Source organism: Pelecanus crispus, chromosome 23 (genome assembly GCF_030463565.1).
Source record: "Pelecanus crispus isolate bPelCri1 chromosome 23, bPelCri1.pri, whole genome shotgun sequence".
In the NCBI taxonomy this organism is placed as follows: domain Eukaryota; kingdom Metazoa; phylum Chordata; class Aves; order Pelecaniformes; family Pelecanidae; genus Pelecanus; species Pelecanus crispus.
Genome location: NC_134665.1, coordinates 1,886,613 through 1,910,163, shown reverse-complemented (window position 1 = coordinate 1,910,163; position 23,551 = coordinate 1,886,613). Strand labels below are relative to the sequence as shown.

General features: G+C 46.7%; 1 protein-coding gene across 1 annotated transcript; it reads left to right on the top strand.

Annotated features, from left to right (window-relative positions):
- Positions 1 to 3,984: 3,984 nt before the first annotated feature.
- LOC142595833 (E3 ubiquitin-protein ligase RBBP6-like) lies at positions 3,985 to 19,080 on the top strand. Its single transcript, XM_075724678.1, has 17 exons — positions 3,985 to 4,041; positions 4,257 to 4,581; positions 7,476 to 7,575; positions 9,108 to 9,188; positions 9,232 to 9,271; positions 10,445 to 10,489; positions 12,854 to 12,942; positions 13,063 to 13,159; positions 14,007 to 14,146; positions 15,059 to 15,228; positions 15,979 to 16,082; positions 16,517 to 16,582; positions 16,625 to 16,717; positions 16,797 to 16,875; positions 16,972 to 17,029; positions 18,318 to 18,840; positions 18,976 to 19,080. The coding sequence occupies exons 1-17, from the start codon at positions 3,985 to 3,987 to the stop codon at positions 19,078 to 19,080; spliced, it is 2,172 nt and encodes a 723-aa protein (XP_075580793.1).
- Positions 19,081 to 23,551: the final 4,471 nt, after the last annotated feature.

The window sequence follows — 23,551 nt, the reverse complement described above, 5'->3', positions numbered from 1 at the left end:
CCCAGTACGTGGCAGAAGGCGGCTGCCCCAAGGAGCGAGCGGTGGCGGCGGGGCTGGTGGATGGCGAGGACGCTGTCCCCAATGTCCCCGACATCCCCCACTTGACCTCCTCCCTCAACAACCTCCCCCACCTCTCGCACTACAGGGCAGAGGTGGCTGCAGCAAGGAGCGAGTGGCGGCGGTGATGCCCCCAGCTGCGCCCCAGCACCATCCACCCCGCACGGCCCCACTGCTGGAGGAGGCGCTGCGGAGGCAGCCCCGGGGGCTTTTGACCCGCTTGCCGCTGGGCACTGTCTCCTGCCGAATGGTGCCTAACTCGGGAGAGGCGGGTGGCAAGAAGGCCAAGGGCCTTGCGCCAAGCAGCAGGAGAGCGTGGTGAGAGAGAAATGGGAGAGGGATCAGGACAGAGGCAGAGAGGGGAAAGGGTGCGAGGGGAAAGGAGAGGGAAAGGGAGAGGCAGGGGGACAGTGCAGGACACAGAGCAAGGGAAGGACGGGAAGCAGAGGCAGCTGAGCAGGGGAGAGAGGCAGGAAAGAGGGGACAGGCTGCAGGACAGAGAGGAAGAATAAGGCCAGGAAGCAGGAGATGGTGATAGAAAAGATGAGAGAGGTGTAGAGAGAGAAGAAAATAGCAACAGGCTGTAGGGCAGCAGAGGAGGAATTAGAAAATACAGACAGGGAGCCAGAGAGAGTAAATAAAAGAAGGAAGAAAATAGTGATGGGCTAAAGACAGAGAGGGAGGAATTAAAAAATGGGTGCAGGGAGCTGGACAGAGAGCGATGGGGAGAGACCCAAAACAGCAATGATGGGCACCTGCCCCCATTTCTTGAGCAGTCCCCAGGAAATGCGTTACCGGGAGTCTCAAGGAATGTGCTGCCTGCAAAAGGCCTGCCCTTGGGCCTAATCCTGCACCCTAATATTGGCATCACCTTGCAGAGCGGCCAGGAGTGGGGAGAAAAGCCCAGCTGGAAGGAAAACAACTGCCCAGCTTTGGGTTTTTTCTTGGTTTGCTTGTTGGTTTTGCTTTTAAAATAATACTATTTAGGCTCTAAATACAACCTGCAAGGAAGAAGGTATCAGGCGTACCAGGCTGGCCACATTTCAAGCCTGAATGCATTCAACAGCCGCACAAACCACCGCTCACTCCCGCTGTGCACACTCCACCGCCTGCCTGCAGGTACAGGCAGCCGCCCTGTTTCTTGAGCACTCTCCAGGAGCGGCACCACCAGGCAGCTCAAAAAACCCTCCTGCCTGCAAAACCTTGAGCAGGGGTTAATGGGGGACAATTTCTCCTCTCTTCAGGCCTGCTGGTTAAAGACTCGTCCATGGAGAGATGGCTCAGGACCACGGTAGGGCCAGCGGCGCTGCTTTCTGGATGCCATGGTGGCGATGGGCAGAGGGACCGGTTGTCAAATCCCAGGTCTGGGTACCCGTGTGGGGTGTGTAGGGTGGTGGTTTGCGCATGGCACTGCTCTGTGCTGCTGGGTCCACGTCCCTGTTGGTTGCCAGATGCAAGGCAAAGGGCTTATCCTCGTTAAAAATGACTTGTCTAATTTCAGAAATTGTCTGCATAGAGTTAAAGATGAAAGTCTTCCTCATCTCTTTGTGCACTAGTAGAGAAGCAGTGGGGGGTTTTCAGGGCAGTGCCTGTGAACGAGCCTTTAGGAGATGCTGTCCCTTGACCCTCAGATGGGGCAGTGAAGAGTTTGAGAAAGTCGTGGGTGTTTTGGTGTTCACCAAAGCAGGTTTTTTTTTTTTTTTGTAGCTTATGTTTCTTATGTAGGAGAGCTGTGAGGCTGGGAGGACAGGCTGTGGGTAGGAGGGAATGTGCTTAGTTACATATCAAAGGTAGATAAAATAAATATCTGAGTAAGGGTCAGTGTAGCCATTCAGAGCTCTGGCTGTTTACATGTGGATCTGCACTTTTACCAGAATGGATTTGCTTACAGTTTTTCTTCTTGTCTAGTTCATGCGTGGGTACAGGAAAGAAGGCAGCAGACGTACACACTGGCTCAAATCCCTTTTTCTTGCTGGCCATAAAGGTGCCTCTCACTGGGAGCCTGAGAAGGACACCGTGTTACAATTCTTGATTCCTTATATGCAGTCTTAAGGCTACTCACATATCTGTTTTTACAGTCTAAAAAAGCTCTTGGATTTGACCATGAGGTGGCCTGTTAGCATTCACTTTTGAGTATTTGTTCACGTGAACCCCTGTGCAAGAACGCTTAATGCATATTTCCTAGCTGAGTTGGCACTCTTTTGGTGCAACTTTGCTGCTTTCAGCTGGTTTCCGTCTGGTGTCTTCTAACAGTAGAGCCACTTGTATAGGCGAGGTCACAGTCAGTCAAGTTCTCTTACGCATGTCTTCGAAGCCATCTTTACATAGGAGCTTTTCTTATGTACCGCAATGTGCTGGTCAGCTTTTTCACCCGGGATAGTTGAAAGCCCCCTTCCTCCCACTCCTCCTCCACAACTTCATCCTAATCCTCCTTCTCCTGTTAGTTGTCCTTATTCTCTTTTTCATCCTCTTGCTCACCTTCTTCTTGCTTCTCCTCCTCCTTCTTCTCTTTCTCCCCCACCTCATCCACTGCCTCCTCTTTGTTCTGTTCATCTGTTCATCCTGTATGTCATCCTCCTCTTCCTTCTCTTCATCTTCCTCCACCTCATCGTCCCATTCCTCGTCATTCTCCTTCTCCTTTTCCTTCCTCCTCCTCCTCCTCCTCCTCCTGCCCCTCTACCCCCTCCTTCTCGTCCTTCTCCTCTTCCTCCTCTTTTTTCCTCTTCTTTCTCATGTTTGTCCTCCTCCTCCTGTTCTGTGTCTTGTTCCCCTATCTTCTGCTCCTCCTCCTGCTCCTCCTTCTTCCCTTCCTATTTTTCCTCCTGCTCCTGGTGCCACCTGTTCCTCTTCTGACTGTTCCTCGTGTTCCTCCTCCACCTCTTCTTTCTCCTCCTCTCACTCCTCCTCATGTTTGTCCTCCTCCTCCTGTTCTGTGTCTTGTTCCTCCTTGTTCTCATTCTCTTTCTGTGTTCCTCATCCCCTTCATCCCCTTCCTCCTCCTCCTGCTGTCCATCAGTTCATCCTGTTTGTCTTCCTTCTTGTTCTCCTCCTCCTGTTTGTCCTCCTGTTAATTCTCTGTGATGGGGTCATCACAACGTGGTTGGTTGGGTGGCCTGGGAGCCGGTGATAGATGAAGGGATTCCCCGTTTAGAAGCGGCTTTCCATATGCCCTTTTCTTGTGTCAACATGAGAACGACGACAGGTTGACAGTGGGGGTTTTAAAGGGTTGGAGAGAGCAGGAAAATGAGCTGGACACTCTGTCCTGTGCTGCTAAAAGGTGGTCTCGGGCTGATCGATTCTGTGTTACCATTTGTGGTGATAAGTTGATTTCTTCCTGTAGGGCTGTAATACTCCCTGCGGTTTCATTAATGGCTTTTTCTAGTTCTCTTGACACATTTGCAGTAGCTCGCTCTAGTTTTGCAACCCCTGAGCGTGGGATAAAAGCTGTTACAGACAGGGGGAACGTAGTGCCACATGCCATCAGAGGGCTGTAACACTTCTTCCCATAGCTATCAGTAGCTAGGAGCTCCAGAGGCAGAAGAGATACTGGTTCTACCCTGTGTGGGAGGTATTATTGCACTTAGAATCCACTTTTCAGCTCAGGTGGAGGGTAAATCCTGGAAAGCCCTTTCTTCACCTATCCAATATTGCCCTGGTGCTTGTGCAAATAGGGCAGTCTGATCTTCAAATGAGTCTGAATGATGCAAATGATTTCCTGTGCAAGGGTTAGCATGTGCCGGATTGGGCTGTTCAGGTAAACCAGTAAGGCTGGGACCCAGAGGAGATGGCTCAGAGCATCAGGATCCTCTGGGCCCGTAGTGGCAGCCAAACCCTTACCATTACCTTTAGTTTGATTGTGGCTTCCTGCAGAACAGCAAGTGAATCTCTCTGCGAACATCCACGTTGTCTGGCAGTGTGCAGGGCCGGATGAACTCCCTCCAGGAAGAAATGGCCAGCGTGCTGGCTTATTCGAATGGGTTTCATGTAAGGGCTTCTGGAGAATCTCCCTTGCCCGCTCAGTGGATGTGGTAGATGGGAAGGTTTGGAGGAATGTGTGGAGGAATGGCGATTGCCTTTAGGGAGAGCTCGGGGTTAGGAGGAAGAGGGCGGGGCCGCCGTGCCCCCATGACGCGCGCCTTTTGTCATAATGCGCTGGGTGAGGTGAGGCGCTGGCGGCAGCCCGTGCACTTGTCGTCCAGGAAAGCCCTGGGCGGAACGCTGAGGCCGGGCGCCCGAGTGGCCATAGGGAGCGGTCGGGCCTGGGAGCGCTGCGTGCGAGAGAGGGAGCGGAGGAGGAGCCGGGGCCGCGGGGGCCTCTCCCCATCGTGTGGCCGCCCGGCCGGGCTGCGAGGAGGAGCAAGTCGTGTGTCCACTACAAGTTCTCCTCCAAGCTGAGCTATGATACGGTCACCTTCAGCGGCCTCCACATCCCCCTGTGCGACCTCAAGCGCCAGATCATGGGCCGCGAGAAGCTGAAGGCGGCCAACTGCGACCTGCAGATCAGCAACGCCCAGACCAGCGAAGGTGCGTGGGGGCGGCGGGCGCGGGGTCTTGGGCACCTAAAGCTGCCTGCTTATCTGCAGACGTGTCCTGGTTTTGTCTGGGACAGAGCTGGTTTTCTCCCTAGTAGCTGGTGTGGTGCTGTGGTTTGGATTTAGCATGAGAATAATGTTGATAGCACACTGATGTTGTAGTTGTTGCTCAGGAGTGTTTGTGGCAGTCAAGGACTTTCCCGCTTCCCATGCTCTGCCAGGTGCAGAAGAAGCTGTGAGGGGGCAGAGCCGGGAGAGCTGACCCAAACTGGCCGGAGGGCTGTTCCATACCATAGGGCGTCATGCTCAGTATAGAAAGTGGGGGGAGTTGGCTGGGGGGCAGCGATTGCTGCTCAGGGACGGGCTGGGCATCGGTCGTTGGGCGGTGAGCAACTGCGTTGTGCATCACTTTGTGCTTTGTATGTTCTTTTATCATTAGTAGAAGCAGTATTACTGTTTCTCTTCCTCTGCTGTCCTATTAAACTGCCGTTATCTCAACCCATGGGTTTTAACCTTTTCCCCCCCGATTCTCTCCCCCATCCCCACGGGGTGTGGGGGGAGGGTGAGCAAGTGGCTGTGTGGTGCTTAGTTGCCGACTGGGGTTAAACCACGACAAGATATTTAAACTATGTTCAGGAGAATGTCTGTGAAGAGACTTAAGAGCACACTGTTAGGGGTCCTAGGAATGCCATTGGATTGCATGGCACGCGTAGGTAGAGATCCATTTCAGAAGTCTTGTATTTTTCTACTACTGTTGAATGAAATTGTCAAGAGCTTTTGAAAAATGATTGCTTTGCTTGAAGGGCTTTGCTGCAGAAGGGTCTGTGAATGTTGTCTTGGGTTGCTAAGGTACTGTCAGCTTCACACATGCCAGCAGGCTGAGTGGCCAACTGGCTGGCGTCACTACTGGAATGGTTGGGTCTGTGTCAAACAGAGCCTTAAAACCAGACTGATGGATGGTCCTAAATGTGATGGAGCCCAATTCTTATCCCCAGGAGAAGAAACGTTTTGAGATAGGCCGAACATGTGGCTTTTCTTATAGCAGGTGAGGAACAGAAAGCAAAGTTTTAGAAGAAAAAGTGATGCTTATAAAGATGTTCCACCGTAAAGTGTTACTCTAGTGTATATCATACCAGTTTTACAAAGTGTGTTGCTTTGTTTCCATACGTAATCAGAATCCGGTGAAGAAAAAGTGTCTGCTTCCCTAGGTTCTGTTAAGCGTGGTGTTCCCTAAAGGTGAGGTTAAAGAAGGAGTATCTGTCATGCTTTAAAGAGCATCCCTCTTGTTCACCAGTGAGCAGATCCTCCTCTAGGTCGGTTGTGTTGCCCTTTGACCTTTGTAAAAGGAGTCTAAAATTTTAAACTTGGTCTATTAGTGACACAGGTGCTTCCTGAAGCTTTCCTAAGGGTGTTTTCCATGTGAAAATGCAAAAATCCCCCCGTGGTTTTCAGAGCAAAGCTAGAGAATACATTTCAGTGTAATGTATACGTATACCAAATTTTTGCTTGAAATGCATAACCATGAATTTCAGTTTTTATTCATCAGATGTAGATGCTTAAACTCACTAGAAGTAAACAGGATTTTAAATATGACTGTGTCCTGGTTTTGGCTGGGATAGAGTTAATTTTCGTCCTAGTAGCAGGCATAGTGCTGTGTTTTGGATTTAATAGGGGAAGAATGTTGATAACACGCTGATGTTTTTAGTTGTTGCTGAGTACTGCTTATGCTAGTCAAGGACTTTTCAGCTTCCCATGCTCTGCCAGGCACACAAGAAACTGGGTGGGGGCACAGCCAGAATAGTTGATCCAAACTGACCAAAGAGCTATTCCATACCATACCACATGACGTCATGCTCAGTATAGAAACTGGGGGGGGTTGGCTGGGGAGCAGCGATCGCTGCTCGGGAACTGTCTGGGTATCGGTCGTTGGGTGGTGAGCAATTGCATTGTGCATCACTTGCTTTGTATATTATTATTATTATTATTATTATATTGTTGTTATTATTATTATTTTACTTTATTTCAATTATTAAACTGTTCTTATCTCAACCCAGGAGTGTTTCTCACTCTTACTCCTCCGATTCTCTCCCCCATCCCATTGGGGTAGGGGGAGTGAGCGAGCGTCTGTGTGGTGCTTAGTTGCTGGCTGGGGCTAAACCACGACAGACTGGAATAAAATGATATGATGGACTCTTTTAAGATGCTGGGAAGGCAGACTGGATGGTTGGGAGCTATTTTAAATGTCAGGGGGGCAGGGGTGTCCTCTTCCATGCTTACTCTAGAGGCGCGTTCTATAAAGGCAGAATTCCCTTCAAAAAGCCTGCACTCAGGAATGATGCATTTCAGCTTGCCGCCTCCTCTTAATTTGATCTGAACTTCTTCACCTGTCTTTTAGAATAGATGTTCTCACAATGTTGTGGAAGAACTGTGAACTGCAGAGCTCAGGATTCCTGAGTGCTCTTTCCTGCCCTGTAACATTCTGACTCCAACCCCTTGGAGCATGTGCTATTCTGCTTCTCAGGCAAGAGACAACAAACCAACAACCAAACAGCAAGCCCCAGCTGGGACCTGACCTGGTCTCAGTGCAGATGGCAGGCTGTCTTCTGTGTTCTGTCAGTCCTGAGTGACCTTGGAGACCAGTGTGCTGCTGGCATTCAAACTGTTTTAAATGAATGGAAAAGATTTTGCTGCTTGTGTGTGATTACCAAACGTGAAGACTTCTAGGAATGTCCCATTAGTGTGTTGAGACGATAAAAGCGCAGTGTTACATAGAAAGCTTTGCTTTCATCCCTGTGAAGGGATTGCCTGAAGTGCTATGTCATTACATAGTAATAGACATTCTTACAAACTGAATACTGTTTTGTTCTGTATTTGTGTTGTTTTCAGAATACACAGATGCTAATGCGCTGATTCCAAAGAACTCATCAGTGATCGTTCGAAGAATCCCTGCTGGAGGAGTCAAAGGCACCAGCAAAACCTATGTTGTGTAAGTATCCATACAGCATTGTACCCTTTGTTAGGGCTTTCAGTGTGTTAGCTGGTTTTGTGGATATTAGTTTACAGAGGCATTCCGATTGCATCTTTGTTGTTAAAGGTGCTGTTAATTTTGGTTGTCATGAGGTAGATTGTAATGTATCTGTCCCAAAGTCGACTGGGACATGGGGTTTGAACTGCAGCAATGGTGACTTTTAAGATGATTCTCTTGGGCTTGTTCTTGGGCTTGATTTTTCTGAGACCCAAGTTGTAGGTGCTGTTTCCTCTACCTGAGTGGTCATTATTAAATCTTCTTGCTTCTATTGCTTTTATAGTGAAGTAGTAGTGTGAACTCAGAATTTGTTCCCATCTCAGAAGAGTCTGATTGTTGGGGTTTGACTCTTTCTTGCCTTTGGGGGAGGGAGGGTGGGATATGGCAGGTATTCTTATGCCCCAGGTCTGGGGGTTTTGCATCCTAGCTGTAGAGGAAAGAGCGAGGGTGTCCAGCTGGCAAACCATGCAAACAAGAAGTTCCATTCATAAGGGATTTGTATCAGTTTCCTAAAGACAGCATCCGTTTCAGGCAAGAGAAAAAGAACAATATCCCAAAGTGTATTGCCTTTTGAGCGAGTACAATGAAGGAATAGTTAATCCTTTCCAAACCTGAAACGCAGGAAGCAGTTTAGCACGTTGCCAACTGTTGCTAGTTCTCTTTCTACATCTGTTTTTACCCTAAGCTGATATCTGTGCTCCAGGTTTTAGTTCTGTATTCCCAAGATTTATGGAGGACAGAGAACTGGGCGTATTGATTAAAATGACAGCCACTCAAATGCCATCCTGCCTACAGCATCATTGCTGTCATTTCTGTATTCACACAGTCCAGTTGTGTATCAGCTGCATTAGCACTGTTTGAATGGTCACGTTTTCCAGCCTTCTTAAAGATAGGCCTCTCCACCACAGTTAGTAGGTGTTATTAGCTTGTGGTTTTGCCATGACCTTCTGATGTGGGTTCCCCATAAATAAAGTATACTGATGAGTTACAGTGTGTCTCGAACAAACAGTACAGCAGCATCCTGGTGCCCGTGAAGCACTTGCAAGCAAAAAAACCCTGAATTTGTGGGCACATTACTGCAGCAGTTGTTGCAGTGCTTTCAGGCACTACTGAGTAATTCTGGACGCCACGGCGTTGTGCTTATAAACGTGGCCTTGTTTTGGGGGTTAATTTAAGGATGGATGCTCAGTGCTGCCTTGTGAATGCATCCTCCGTTTCTGGTTGGGTGGCACCCTCTCCTGGTATTGTAATGCTGCCCTAAAGTGAGAGGACAGATGCTGCTGGCATCAAAGCTCAACTAAATCCCTGTGTGTGGGGACAAGGAAAGAATGGCACTGCTGTTGTAACGTTGAAAATTAGCCGTGCAGATTAGCTTTTGATTCCTCCAGCTGGAAACATTGCAGAAACTGCTGGTAGGGTGGTTAATGTTTGGGAATGATGAATGCATGCTGTAATGGTGGAGAGGCCTTGAAAATGTGTTACTCGCCTTGCAGTTTGTTCTTGAAGGAGAATGTACAAAGAAACCCCTGTGTGGTGATCTCAAGCCTTTCCTTGTACTTCCTCATCTTCAGGAGGTACGGGCTCTATTTTAAGTTCTGATCACCTCCATTTCTCTTCCAGAAGTCGAACGGAGCCAGTGAGTGGACCATCAAAACCAGTATGTAAAACCACAATCTGACACTTTATTCTACACACTGCGCTTAATTGTAAACAATGTAGCTTTGTATTAATTTTCCAAACAGTAAGTCACTGAATACTTTACAAAGTACACTGAAAATAAGTTTCCTGTAGTGATGGTTCCTTCTCAAACAAAATTAAGTATTTTTTTAAATTTTGGCACAAGGCTAGAGCCTGGTGCATTTGTGGGTGAAATCCCTGTCATTTGTCTTAACCTCTGCCTGCAGTTTGCTTTTGGAGCTGGGTGACTTCAGGGTTGGATGCTGCTTCAATTTCCCAGAGGTTAAGCCTGTCTTTAGTGTACCACCATATGATGCTAAACATATAGAGAAGGAACGATGAACTGGAGTGAGGAATCATTTTCTGCATTTTCCCAGAGTCTGCTAAAACTGCTGCCTTGAATTCTTCCACTGCGTTAGGCACTAAAGGACAAGAGCGTTTTCCACGGAAGGCTTTTAATCTCTCTTCTGATCCAGTTAGTGACCCCTTGAGGAGAGCTGTTCAGTTTACATTGTGAAATGTTATTCTACGCTTTTGAACAACTTCAGGCATAATAAGCAGTGATTCGAGTGTCTTTCTGCTAAGGTTTTACTGGTGTGAGCTTCACTGCTGCTTGTGGCGTAATAGAATTGAGTATACTGGAAAAGGAACAAGCGAGGAGTTCCCCTTTTTCCTTGTGGAAAAAGTGCCCTCCAGTCTTAGTTCTCAACAAACACAGCAGTCCATTACGAACCAGTGGCCTGAGGACTTCATTCCTGCAAGCCCTTCCGTAGGGAGCTGGGAGGGAGGAGTGTGGTTGCAATTTATTCTCATAAATCCCTTTTTAGCTGAAAATTGGCAGCTTCCTTACCCCTGTGACTCTTAAGCAGTTGTGAGCATTTGACAAGGGTCCCTCTCTGAGATAGTCTGGAGCAGTAAGTTGATCTCAGGCGGGTTTGGTGAGTTTGGTTTCTTCTCATTAACCACAGAGGCACTCTGGAGCTGTCACAGGTTTGGACGCTTTTTTGAACAAATACAGATTACACTGGGTTGGAAATGCCTCTTTCAGTGACACTCAGAGGATATGGTGCAGCCTTTCAGACTGCAGTAGAGATGAACTATTGCTGTGTTTTGATTGTAGAACTTGAATATGTGTTTAATGTTTTGTGCACAGATCGATGACTCTTCTGGATCTATTTCTCTGGCCCAGCTTGTTAAGGTATATCTAGATCTATTCTTGTCAAATGCTTAAAACCAAAAGTGTTTGCTTGTATTTTAAAATCTTATACTGTGATCTATAGCTGGATAACTCTTGTAATGTGAACAGAACTTTAATTTAGATTTTACTAATTTAAAAGTATTTATTTTAACTGTAAAATATATGCGTATTTTGATACTGTCCTGTAAAGAGTAGTTGCCAGTCTGGAAAGATAGAAGGGGAGTACCTTATCAGCTTCAACGTAATGTTGCTGTATTACTCACCTTCAAGACGCAAAGAAGCAGCACTGCAGAAGCTGTTTACCGTTTTTCATACGTTTCATTCATTTTGTGTTGGAAACTAACACAACTTTCAGAGAAGAATTATATGGTCTGTAAGTTATGGACATTTCAGGGCGGGTTGCAACAGCCAAACGAGAAGCGTTTCTGGAACATGGACGATTGCGTGGCTATTTTTGAATTTCTAGTCACGATAGTTACAGTTCCGTTCTGTGAATGCTGCAGAGTTTCATACATCGTAGTACATCTACAGTGGACAGCACAATCTAATTTGTTTGAGCGCAGGCTGTCAATTGTGTAAATGTACCTGACTGTTTATAGGAATATGCCAGTGTGTATGTGTGGCATATTAGCAGATGGGACCTTCTGAAACTGTTGCAATGCCGTGTTTTGCTGTGGAACTGCTTGCGTTCTGTGCTCAACAATGTGTAGCTTTGCCTGGTGATGGCACTAGTTAGTGCAAAGGCGTAGTGCTAGCCAATGGAATGAGTGGTCTTTCGAGTGACAAAGATGAGAGAAGGCAGGGCCTAGTGCAGAGGAGCTGCTTCTTTCTTCTGAAAATAAAGGCTGGAGTTCATTTCCAAGAAAGAGAAATCTCTTCCCACTCGTAACTTCTTCCCTCACTCACTGCAGAAATTACACTGTGTACATTTGGCCAAAAAAAAAAAAAAATTAGTTTGGAAGGTATCCACCAGAAGAAATTGGACTCCATTAGTGCTGTGCCTAAATGTGTCCTTGTTTCTGTAAACTCATGTGAAGTTTTCCTGTGAAATGTGAAAAACTGTCCAAGTGGTGTAGACATTTCAGCTTTTGAGAACATTTAAAGAAAAATACAGGAACATAACATAAAGCAGCTCAGAACTGTTACTTGCTCTGACCTCCTGAGTGCAGACTGCCTTAGCATGGAGGCAATGTGTTGTAAAAAGTTTTCCGGTTTGTTATTCCTATGTATTAAATGCCCTATTTGAGTTTTGGTCTATTCCTAGGATGTGTTTTTTGTGTTTTGGAAGTGTTCTGTAAACCGTTTGGGTTCAAACAAACTAGTCAAGTATCTGTAAAGTTGTCTGTAAATGTTAATGGCAGTGACTTCATAGATGTTGATGTGGATGATGTTACAGTTGAGCAAAAACTGTCTATATGAATGACTTGACAGATGTTGATGTGAATGATGTTACAGTTGAGAAAAAAACTGTCTATATGAAACAACCATTTAATAAAATACTGAAACTAGATGGTTGCTTTTGTGAATGAATGCATCTAAAAGCAAAAACATGCGCTGTTGATCTGAAAGATAGGTGCTTGAAGGTCCAAGTCATTTACAGTCCCTCCCTTCGTCCCTGCTTATGTCTGGACTAGTGTGCAATAAAAAAATCTGACCAAATACTGGTTAAACAAAAGCAGCTGGCTTCAAGAATTTGATGATCTCGTTGTGCGTAAGGTTTATGAAGAAGTTAGTAGGGGGGAACATGCAGTTTGGACTGCCTACAGCACATGATGGTGACATTTCTACTGAAAAGAATCCTTTGTCTTGCTGAGGGATTCTAAAAATCTTGATTCCTTTTCATGCTTCTGTGTCCGAAGCTCAGTTTCAGCAAGCAGAAACAACTTCCCTGACTGCTAAGTTGAGTGTCCTTTTAATGCTGCAAAAGGTAAATCATGATAGTGGCATACATCTTTCTCAGTTAAATGTACAGCGGAGATCTTCTCCTTCACATAGTCTGGAGCTTAATATCAGTTCAAAAATACTGGACAGTGTAATTGTTTCTACGCAGAGCTTGAGTCCACGTGGAAGAAAGTGGGACTGGTTCCACAAGCCTTTATGCAAGGTGCAGACAGAGCCTAAGGTTTTGGGTGCCCAGGAATGCTCTTGTCAAGCAGGTTAACGGGCACCCAACCCCCACGTAAGGGCATAAGGACTCCCCAGAACATCTTCAGCACAACTCTGTTTTATATGAGTAGCTGTTTTGGTGCAGCCTCAGCTGGCGTTGTGCTGCTCTTGACGGGACTGGGTGAGTGCTGTGGTCTTTGGCCGTGGGGGCTTCACTGTGTTTCTCATGCGTGTGTCAAATCCTGACCTGTTAAACAGACTGCCAATCTGGCTGAAGCCGATGCTTCCGAGGAAGATAAAATAACAGCGATGATGATACAGTCTTGCCAGGAATATGATCCATCCAAGTGAGTGTTGCTGATGTCAGATCTGTTCTTTGAAGATGATGGAAAAGCTGAAAGGATGCTTGTTGGAACAAGAGAGACACCTTTGCATACCTTTTTCTTTTTTTCCCCAAAATCTTTCAGTTACCTGAAGAAAGCCTTGGGTCCACCTCCACCATCTTACACTTGCTTCCGTTGTGGAAAACCTGGCCACTATAGGAAGAACTGCCCAACACATGGGGTAAGATTGTGGGGGACTGCTGGTGTTCGGTAGTTTGTCATTGTTTTTACCTTGGCAGTCACGGAACAAATACAGAAACGCTCCTATTAAGAGTTGTTTCTCTTGGGGTGAAACACAGAGGTTACCTGGCAGTGTTGCAAAGCCCTTCAAACTCCCAGGGAAACCTGCAATTACAAATGCAAAAATGTCTTTTTTCCAGGCCATAGACATTAAATATGTCCATAGACCTTTCTCTGTGGACTTTCACGCACATTTTTGTATATTTCAATATCACTGGAAATGTTTCTGGTTTTAACTCTTTTTAACTCTACTGGTTGTAGACAGGTTTCAGGATTCCGTCTAAACCCAAGATGTTTCTGTTGACCCCATCTTGTGACTATGTGCGTGTTTTAGGTACACAAGCCTCTGGTTGAGTATTCATGCCATTGAACGTTCGTCACTGAATGCATATGCATGAGGTCTGAATTCAGCCTTCATCTAGAGATGGTGAACACAAGTTTCCCCAGCGAGTGATTCAGAGCAGCGAACTGAGCTCTCGCGCTGAATTGCGCTGGGGAGGAGGAGCGGGTTTGTGTCTCTTCTCCGAGTGGATGGCGAGCGCAGGGATATTTCCCCCTTCAGGAACCTGAAGTTAAGCCAAAGAATGTTGGATGAGTTCAAAACGCTGCTCAAGCCTTTTGAACGTCCTGGCTTTGTTCTTTTAGGAAAAGAAGTATTTTAGTTGAGCAACCCTTACGCTGGGTACAAGGAGAGCACTAAAGGCTTTTGCTGCTTCAAATAGTCCTTGAAATGTCATTTGAAGTGTGGGTCTTGAGCTGAGATATGTCTGCGTTTCTTTCCTTAACAGGACAAACAATTTGAGTCTGTTCCCAGAATTAAAAAGAGCACAGGAATTCCCATGAGTTTCATGGTGGAGGTGAAAGATCCCAACACCAAGGGTGCTATGCTGACGAAAAGTGGAAAATATGCAATACCAGCTATTAATGCGTAAGTAGGGAATTAATTGGACTGACCACAAAGGGAAGGAGAGAAACGATGTGTAAACGTCCGAGTGGCAATGCAACCAAGTTGGCCAGCATCTGGAATAACGGGAGAGGAAGCATTGTCATTGTAGCTTAACCTTAAAATCTGTGATACTTTCTACCATTAAAATAGGGCGGTCCTTCTGTTCCTGCCCCTGCAAGTTGGTGAAACTTGTGGTATGCTAAGAATGTGTATTTCTGCAAAACGTTTCAGTAGTGTTTACAGCGGAGTCGGTCTCTGTGAACGCTCATTTTGCTTCTGGGTTATGCTTCAAAGGCTTCCTGCAAAATGTAACAAAGAGCTGTTGGACTGAGCTTTCCTGCCCCCCTGACTTTTATCCAATCCCATGTGTGAAACAGACTGAAGTTTTCCTGTGGCTATAAACTAAGAAAAGACTACTGTGTGCTGACAAGAGTGGCTGTTTTCAAATGCACTTGGTAGCACTTGTGTTTTTCTGTCATGGATCTCCTTTTGTAGAAGCTGTAACACAGACTTCCTCCATTAATCAAACGTAATTACTCAGAGACTAACTTTACCCTGAGCCTGCAATTTACACTTACCCTCTGGCAAAGGAGAGGTGGGATTCATTTCACCTTATTTCTAGGTGTCAAGGAATTATTTTTCCAGTCTGAGCTGGTTTCGGAGTTGATCCAATGAATGGGAGAGTTCTGCAGAAGGAAAATTCTTGCCCCCTCCCTCTTTTAGTGCTGTGGCTACAGAAAAGTAGTTCAAACGAAATGCCTACATGTTAGAAGGCTAATGGTGTATGAGAAGGATTCCATCTATTCTCTTCCTTTGATAAAATCCAAAGTTTGGAAAAGTTTTCCTTTAGCCATCTTTAAGTCTTTCCTTTTTCCTTCCCCACCCTGCCTCCAGGGAAGCTTATGCTAGAGGCAAGAAGGAAAAGCCTCCCTTCCTACCAGCGGAGCCGTCCTCCTCCTCCTCAGCTGATCCTATTCCAGAGGAGTTGTTGTGTCTCATCTGTAAAGATCTCATGACAGATGCAGCTGTTATTCCCTGCTGTGGGAACAGTTACTGTGACGAATGTAAGTGTTACTGCCCTGTCTGTTCATTCAAAACATCACATGTGATCTTCGGAAAGCAGAAATAGGAGATAACAGAATTGCTTTATTACCACTTCTACTTAATACTTCAGTATACCCTGAACAAGAAAGGACTCTTCTCGTATAAAGGAAAAAAAATGCAGAAAGCTGTTTCCCCTTTTCATGTATCTGGTTAAGTCCTCTTTACATGGGAAAGGATGAGTATGAGAAGAGTGCATCACTGTGCAGGTGATTACAGTATTGGATATGGAATGCATTTAGTTTGTCCACAGTCCTTTCCCTCATACAAAATTATACAGCCAGCTCTGGTGCCTGACTGTGCTCTGCAACAAAGGGAGAGTCAGGCATTTAATCCACGTTCTTCTCCACGGGAGAGCTGGTTAAAACCTTCACAATTCAAATCTACTAATGGTTTTTTGAGACGTGTTTTATTCATTAACCTGGAGGTTGGTGACTTCTCGCTGTACTAGACAGTGGAAAAAAGACTCGTGGGGACATCAAGACACAGCCTACTCTACATCTTCAGGTGTGACAGTAGTGAAATATCAAACCTGTACGGTTGTGTGCTGCATACGAGACATTTGTGACACTATTGAACTTTTATAGCTTCATGCTCTCAATTCCAGACCACATTCACCCATTAATCATAGACGTGTTTTGAGAATTGATTAGAAGCCAACAAATGTCCTCACTTTGGCTAAAACCTTTTTTGATGGTTCTAATTATTCACAGGCATTAGAACAGCGTTGCTGGAATCTGAGGAGCATACCTGCCCAACGTGCCACCAGACAGACGTTTCGCCTGATTCTTTAATTGCCAACAAGTTCCTACGCCAGGTGCCATGATGCCTTTTACGTAAACTGTTTGTAAGACAAGTCTGTTTGTGAAAAGGTGAAAGGGAAGCAAATACTAATTTACATCTCCTTTAAGCAAGGCTAAATGGAACAAGGCCAAATTTACTTTTGAAATCCATGATCTGTTGTTACAGAAGCTTACAGCCTGGCACATTCAGGTCACACTTTTGTTTAAGATGATTGCCTCGCTTTCAGATTTGGTGTTAACACTGAAGGACTTTAAATACAGATACTCTGAGTCACCAGTCATTAATATCAGTGTCTAATGGGATGTGTTCATATATCTGTATGGCGATTTATTTTACGGTTGATAGCATTTATAAGAACACAAAAGCAATTTTACTCTGCGGAGGCTTTTGTTGGTGTATCTCCTGAAGTTCCATATTACCTTTTTGTCAATGTTTTTCTGCCTCTAGGCTGTGAACAACTTCAAAAATGGAACTGGCTACACAAAAAGGCTCCATACACAAATTCAGCAGCAACAGCAGCAGCAGCCACCACCACCACCACCACCACCACCACCACTCCTGCCCGTCACCCCTCCTGCTGCTCTGGTGAGTGCCGCTCAACTGTCTAAACCTTCCCCTCTGTCAATCAGCAGTCTGTTGGAAGAGAAGGTAAGTTTTATTTCAGCCTATGTGCTGATTCTTACTTTTCATAGAGCTTATTTTCCAACTGTTTGCATTTATTCACAAGGGCTACCAGATTCCTGTTCAAAGACAGCCAGCATTAGCAAGTGTTGTGGGCCCCCAAGGACAACCAATACCCACAGCTGGTAAGTAACTAGAACTTCAGGATTTCCTGAAAAGAATTATCTTCAGACCAGCTGAATGGGATTTTTTTTTTCTTTTTTGCCTCCCCACTCCAGTAGGTCATCCAGTGAGAGCCAGACCAATTCGCTCAGCAGGTGGCAGAGCAGGCTGGGAACTGTGAGTATTCTACAGAAATTCAATAGATGCCTACTTGTAACCTGCTAAACGAGGCCGTAACACATAACTTATACAACAGCTGATTTCTAATGAAGTGAATATGCATAGATAGCAGTGGAGGGAGAATACACATGGTAATTAATTTTGAAATGGTTTAATTTGAGTTGGGGCTTTAACAAAGGGGATCTGGGCTTGCAGTAAGGTTATTGAAAACAAATCTCCAGTAGAGGATGGAAAAGAGGACTCTGAAAAATGAATGCTTTTTTGAGGAAACCATAATTACCTATAAAACTTAAATATAATTAAAGGATCAAATAGAAAGCCACCCTTTTGATCACTGCCTGAATACGGCTGAAGAAATTGATTTCCCAATAGTAAACAGCCTCCAACATTCTTTTTTAAATAACTTAGATGATACTGATGGAGCAAATTGTTGGAAAAGTCAACGCTGTTATTTTATGACAACGTTGAATTTCTTTCAATTCAGCCATCTCAAATAGCCAGGATGCTTTCTCTCAGTTGGAGAGGGAGGAGTCTGTTTTATCTATTATTGCAGTGCCAAGTGAGTCCTTCCTTTTGGTACATATTTGTAATGGCATTGAGTGACATTGCTAGCGGCTGAGTTCAGAAGCTTTTAGATTTGACTTGTCTTGAAATGCAGTCACTGTCCTTGGTTAGAGCTAGAGGTAGGTGCCAAATGTTGCTAGGACATCTGGCTAGAAGTGCTGATGAAATAGTCCTGTAGGTAGGATTGCAGTACAAGTATTTTGCATCCTGTACAACTTGCCAAATAAGGAGTGAAGTTAAGTAGACTCAGCTGGCATTTTAAAATTGAGCTCTCTTGAGGCTAAATCATGTTTTCTTGATGTTTGGTACTGCATGGGAGCTGTTGAGATTTGCTCTTTTTGCATCTTACTGCAAAAAAAAGATTGCACTGCATGTAGTCGTGGAGGAGTGAAAAATGTGCCGCTTCCCGTGCCAGTATACACCACCTGAAATCAATCAACAGCTGTGGTAGTTCATGAGATAGGAGTGAGTGGAAATAGAGTTACCCTTCCTGGATGTTTTCACACCAGCAAAGCAGCAGCTGTTCTGCCTTGTAAGCAGAAACTCTTATCAAGCTCTTGACTTTGCAGTAGCATCATGTCAGCAGCTGAAAGCAGCTTTGCCATAAGCATATGGGAAAAAAAAAAAAAAAACAAACACAAAATTGGGACAAAAAAAATTGGTGAGAGTGACTGTTTTGAATTACCTTCAGTATTTTTTTTTTGTGTTGTGCTTTTTTAAGGTCCAAGTCTCCCCGTAATGCTTCATCTTACTCTAGAAGGTCATATACCTATTCCAAGTCAAGAGCTGGTTCTTCCCATTCCTACTCTCGAAGATTTGGTCGTTCCCATTCTCACTCCTACTTGCGGTCGCCGCCGAATCGAAGAAGAGGCAAAGGGAAGAGCCGTAACTCTCGGTCTAGGTCAAGGGCACATGGTTATCACCAGTCAAGGTCAAGGTCACCCCCATACAGAAGATCCAAATCACGGCCAAGATCACCAGTATTTAGAGGCCAGTGTCCCATGAAACAGACTATACCTCAAGGGGAGGAAGAAAGGCAGCCTTTTAACAGACACACACAAGTTCCACCCTATGACATGAAGGTTCACTATGGCAGATCTGCTGACGTCAGAGATCCTTTTGAGCAGGAAAGATACAGCGCATGGGAAAGGAACTATCGAGAATGGTATGAAAAGTTTTACAAGGGCTGTTCTGTTACAAGGGGCGCTCTGTTCATGCTCCCAAGCAGAGACGATGCCACCCCTGTAAGAGATGAGCCTAGACCAGCAGATTATAGCGCTTTCAAACCGGGGTCTGAAAAGGAGAAAAGAGAGAAGGATAAGCCAAAAGCAAAAATTGAAAAGGCAAAGCAGAAAGTAGAAGTGGCTTTTCCTCCAAAGAACAACAATATAACAAAAGCATCTAAAGCTTCCCAGAAGATGGACACCAGTCTTGAAAAATCTGCTCAATTGGAACCTCCTGTAAAAAAAGCAAAGAAGGAGTAGCCAAAGGCCAAGAGTGTTGAAACGTTTTCATCTTAAAAGGCTGAGAATATTTTGATATTTTCCTGTAAAGAGTAGTTTCCACTTTGGGAAGGTAGAAGGGGAGTACCTTTTGGAGGCAGGGGGTGGGGGGGAACGGGGGCGTTGCAGAAGCCATTCTGGAACATGGACAATTGCATGGCTATTTTTCTCTTTGTTTACTAGCATGTGTATAAACACAAATCTCATGTTCATAAATAAAGTTAAGATTCTTTTAGCCTCGTCTATTCCCTGGCATGTCTGTATTACATTTCTAAGTAGCATCTTACCATAAGGGAACAGAGAAGTCTCCAAAAAAAAAAAATTAAACCAAAGGAAAAATCCTGGAGTGGGAGGGAAGACTTAGAGTTGGTTAGAAGGAATTCAAGTAAATGAAAGAGAAAGCAAACCCATTCCCTTCTTGTTTGCTCTGACTGTCCCTGATTTGGGCTGTGGGTGGCTGTCAGCAGGGTGGAAGCCTTGCATCTCTCTTCACAAGTCCTCTCTCCCTCCCCCTGTAAAAGCTCTGCAGCCTCAGGTGCTTCTGGTCTTGGAGGCACAATGAGCTGCATTCTTAAAGCTACCTCAGGCCTTGGTCTACAGAGAGGGGGTTTGGTCTTGGTTTTGGTTTGGTTTCTTTTTTTTTTCATACGCATATCCCTGTATGAATTTCAAAGCAGAACCTGGATCTGTGTGTGGCAGGAATAAATCACTGGAAAGCTTGCCAATTCTTGTTGCACAGTAAAGCAGCAAAACTAAAATGAGTGAGACTTTTTTGAAAAGAAGACGCACAAAATCTTATGCTTTGTGTATTTCTTCATTGTCTTATCCTTATGTTCGCTGTCATTCTACACTTGCAAATTTGTGCTACTGTCCTGCTGTTCCTGCAGCCAAAGCAAGCAAGTGGATCCTTTTTGGTTTAGTATGACTATTTCAGTAAGTGCAGGGATCTCTTGTTGGTGTTTGTCCTTAAAGGCTGAAGAAATGCAGAGTCATGCCCATTGTTTTAGTGCGGTCAAGCACAGCTGTGATCTGTGAACTTTGAGTTTAGCCAAGCCATTGGGTTTTAGGAAACCACTGGAATTTACATGCAGCACTGCAGCAGTGAGATTAGCCTTTTCCTGCTATTTTCTGTCCCCTTTCCCACTTGCTCTGTGTTCGTTTCTGTTTAGTCTTCTGTTGGAAGTGGGAGTTAATACATTCACTGTCAGTTCTGGGTTTTGGGGTTTGTCTTTTCTTCTTCTGTTTTTTTTTTTTTTTTTCCCAATTCTTCTGCATTATTATCTTTGGGTTGTATCCAAGTTGCATACATCGCCTGAGGATGGAAACATTTACCCTGCTCCTGGGAGCAGGGAGGGCTCAGGAGCATATCTGAAATGCTTGTACCCCAGGGCAGGCAGTGTGAGAAACAACCAAGCTGAACTGGAAGCCTGGGTCCATTCCCAGAGCTAGGATATCATTGGTATCAGTGAGACTTGGTGGGGCAGCCGGGTGTCAGCTACAGCTGCTCACATGCTGGAGTGCAGGGCAGTCCCGGGAGAAAAGCGGGAGCCAGGCACGTGCGTTGCATTTGCTGAGCAGGGCTGGGTCCCTGGAGGGCAGAGAGCAGTGGCTTGAAGAATGGCAGCCTCAAAGGGCGTGCAAGGTGCGGGAGCTTCCTGCTGCCACCCTGGCTTGTGGGGATAGAGCTGAGGCACCCAGCCGAGTGCAGCCTGGTCCCTAGGATGGCAGGGCAGGCTCTGCCTGAAAGTGGAAGAGCTGCTCTCAGGGCCCTTGAGGCGTAGCATGGCTTCATGGGCACCAGAGCTGGGCCCCAAACCAACTGGCTCAAGGCTGCTTTGGATTTTGGAATGGACCTGAAGGTGGTGCCCAGTATCTGCTCAGAGCAGACAGAAGGCGGCCTTAGAGCAGACAGCTTGTCTCCTGTGGATACTCTGCTGTTGCAGCCCCAGATTTTGCAGGTGGTTAAGGGGGATGGATGTGAGAGGTGGCCACACTTGACAGAAAATTGAAGGAAGAGTTGGGGTCATTTTGGGGAGAGGAATCTGGCAGGGACAGCAGTACCCGGGAAACCCCATCAGTAATGGCATGGAAGTCCAAGAAGACCTAGCTAACAGCACCTGAAACACCACATCTGTTCCCAGGTGTGGCAAACGTGGGAGGAAGGGGGAAAAATAAGCAGGGGTAGGTGCCTTGTTTGGGAGGGGACACGGGCGCAGAAAGGCAGGAGCCAAGGAAGCTGAGGGCGATGTACAAGCATGGAAAGTGGAGAGGAGTGGGGATCAAGGATCCAGCTGCTGCTTGGTTTGCTGGTTTGACTGAGCCCTGCACCTAATCCCCACAGCCCGTCCGACCTTCTTTTGGAGGGCGATTCCAAATCCTTTTGTGCGTGGCCCCACTCTGTGTACCCGGTGCAGGGTGGGTGCAGAGGCCTGGCTGCTGCAGTGGCAGAAGGGAGCACAGGGCATGGGGACCCAGCAGCTGGAAACACCGAGTGTCCAGGGCCAGGTACTGCTGGAGCGCTGTGTGTGTGCAATTCGCGAGTGAACTTGAAGCTGGACGAGCTGGCGAGCAAAGAGGAGAGACCCTTTCAGTCATGTGGGTGGCATGTGGCTGCAGCACGGGTACACGGGGTTATATGTTGTTATTATTATTAATACTACTATGACTATTTTACTTAATTTATTTCAATTATTACACTGTTCATATCTCAACACACGAGTCTTCTCACTTTTAACCTTCCAAATCTTTCCCCACATCACCAGGACAGGGGAGTGAGCGAGCGGCTGTGTGGTGCTTAGTTGCTGCCCAGGGTTAAACCACCACACTCTGTGAGCTGCTCCCTTAGAGCTTGCAGTCACCTGCACATGTCTGGGGCCACCTCCTGAAGCCCAAATGTCACCAGGTGTTTGTGCCTGAACAGCTCCCTCCTGGCCTCCATCTCCATTATTGCTGTTGGAGGTGAGACAAGGAGCTCCCATGCAGGTGCCCATGTTGTGCCCACCTGAAGTGAGGCAGGAGGAATCCCCCCTCCTGTGGGTTTCTGGCAGACATTCTTGCCCCTGGACTAAACACCCGGAACAGGACCTGAATTCCTTCCCTCAGCAGGGGTACAGGAGACCCCTTCCTGTTACAGTCTCTGTTGTCCTGCCTAAAGATGGGTTGAGAAAAGGTGATTCTTGGACCTAACTCTTTCTCTGGTAAGAGAAACGCACTGGTGGAACTGTCTCTCCAGCTGCGGGAGGGACCATGAGTGATGGCTTCAGGCAGTTTCACAGCAGGTTCCCCTGCAGCCCCAGGGACAACACAAGGCAGCCCAGAGGGGCAGAGCAAGGGCTGCCTTGGGCTGGTGCTGTGCTGCTGAGCTGGGCCGGGCTCCTGGGACGCAGGCAGCTCCTGGCAAGCGGGCAGCGCTGCAGAGAGACAGCTCTGCCCAGGAGCAGCTCCTGTGCCAAGCGCAGCAGGGCTGAGGGCAGTGCCTGCAGGCAGGGAGGGGAGAGGAGGGAGGCAGACAGGGGTTAAAGGCAGTGTGGGGTGGGAGGGTGCTGAGACCTCACTGTGGGAGAGATCTTCACAGCCCTTGACATGGTAAGACTCTGGTTGCAGGGCAATGCAGGTGCAGTTCCTGGAGGCATCTTCTAAAGCTGGCACATGCCACAGATTACAGGATCTGTAAGTACAACTCTCAGTTCTTCTCTATTGTAGAGGAGTAGGGCATACAGCAGAGCAGGGCTGCCCTGCTGCACTGTCCGAGGGATAAGGCATGACAGCTGCCTTCTCCAAGGGATGGCTGCAGGGGTGTGAAGGCGGGTGTGCAGCCAGGGGTGCCCAGGGCTGTCCTTGCGAGCAGGGTCCCTGCACCGCAGGGTGCTGTGTGCCGGGGCAGGGACTCTGCTGCCTGCCAGGGTCAGCTCTCAGCCTGCCCAGGGAACTCCCCACGGTTGTGCCAGGAGAAGCTGTGGGTGGAAGGAGGGACCCCAGCAAGGCAGGGTCCTTCTGCTGGTGAGAGGGTGCTGCGTGGGTCAGGGCTGCTCAGAGCTTCAGCCTCATCTCCAGAATGTTTCCAATAGGAGGTTTCAAGGGGAACATCAAGGCAGGGACTGCTATAATGAGAAGGAACTCTCCTCTGTTTTCAATTCCCTTCTCTTGGGGAACAGCAGGCAAGAAATGATAAAGGAGTTCTTAATTTTGACAAGACACTGAGATGGCTGAACTGGAATTTTGAGTGATCAATAGGTCTTCCAGGAGTCTCCTAATGTATTTTCAGCCACTCCTCTGCATAGGGATACTAGCAGGATCACCTTGGCTGGACCCACCTGCCTTAGACTGACCTGTCCTTCTTTCTACCTGCAAACAGGACCATGCGCCCAGCCAGCACCCTGCACACAGGGAGGTTTCTGGAGGGCTGAGGTGAGTGCACAGATATTGCGATGGGGTCTGTGAGTGCTCACAGGGA

Coding starts and splice junctions, on each gene's coding strand:
- LOC142595833 (XM_075724678.1), top strand. CDS start 3,985: ATGAACTCCCTCCAGGAAGAAATGGCCAGCGTGCTGGCTTATTCGAAT. Junction 15,229..15,978: donor GAACAGTTACTGTGACGAAT/GTAAGTGTTACT, acceptor AATTATTCACAG/GCATTAGAACAGCGTTGCTG. Junction 17,030..18,317: donor GGCAGAGCAGGCTGGGAACT/GTGAGTATTCTA, acceptor TGCTTTTTTAAG/GTCCAAGTCTCCCCGTAATG.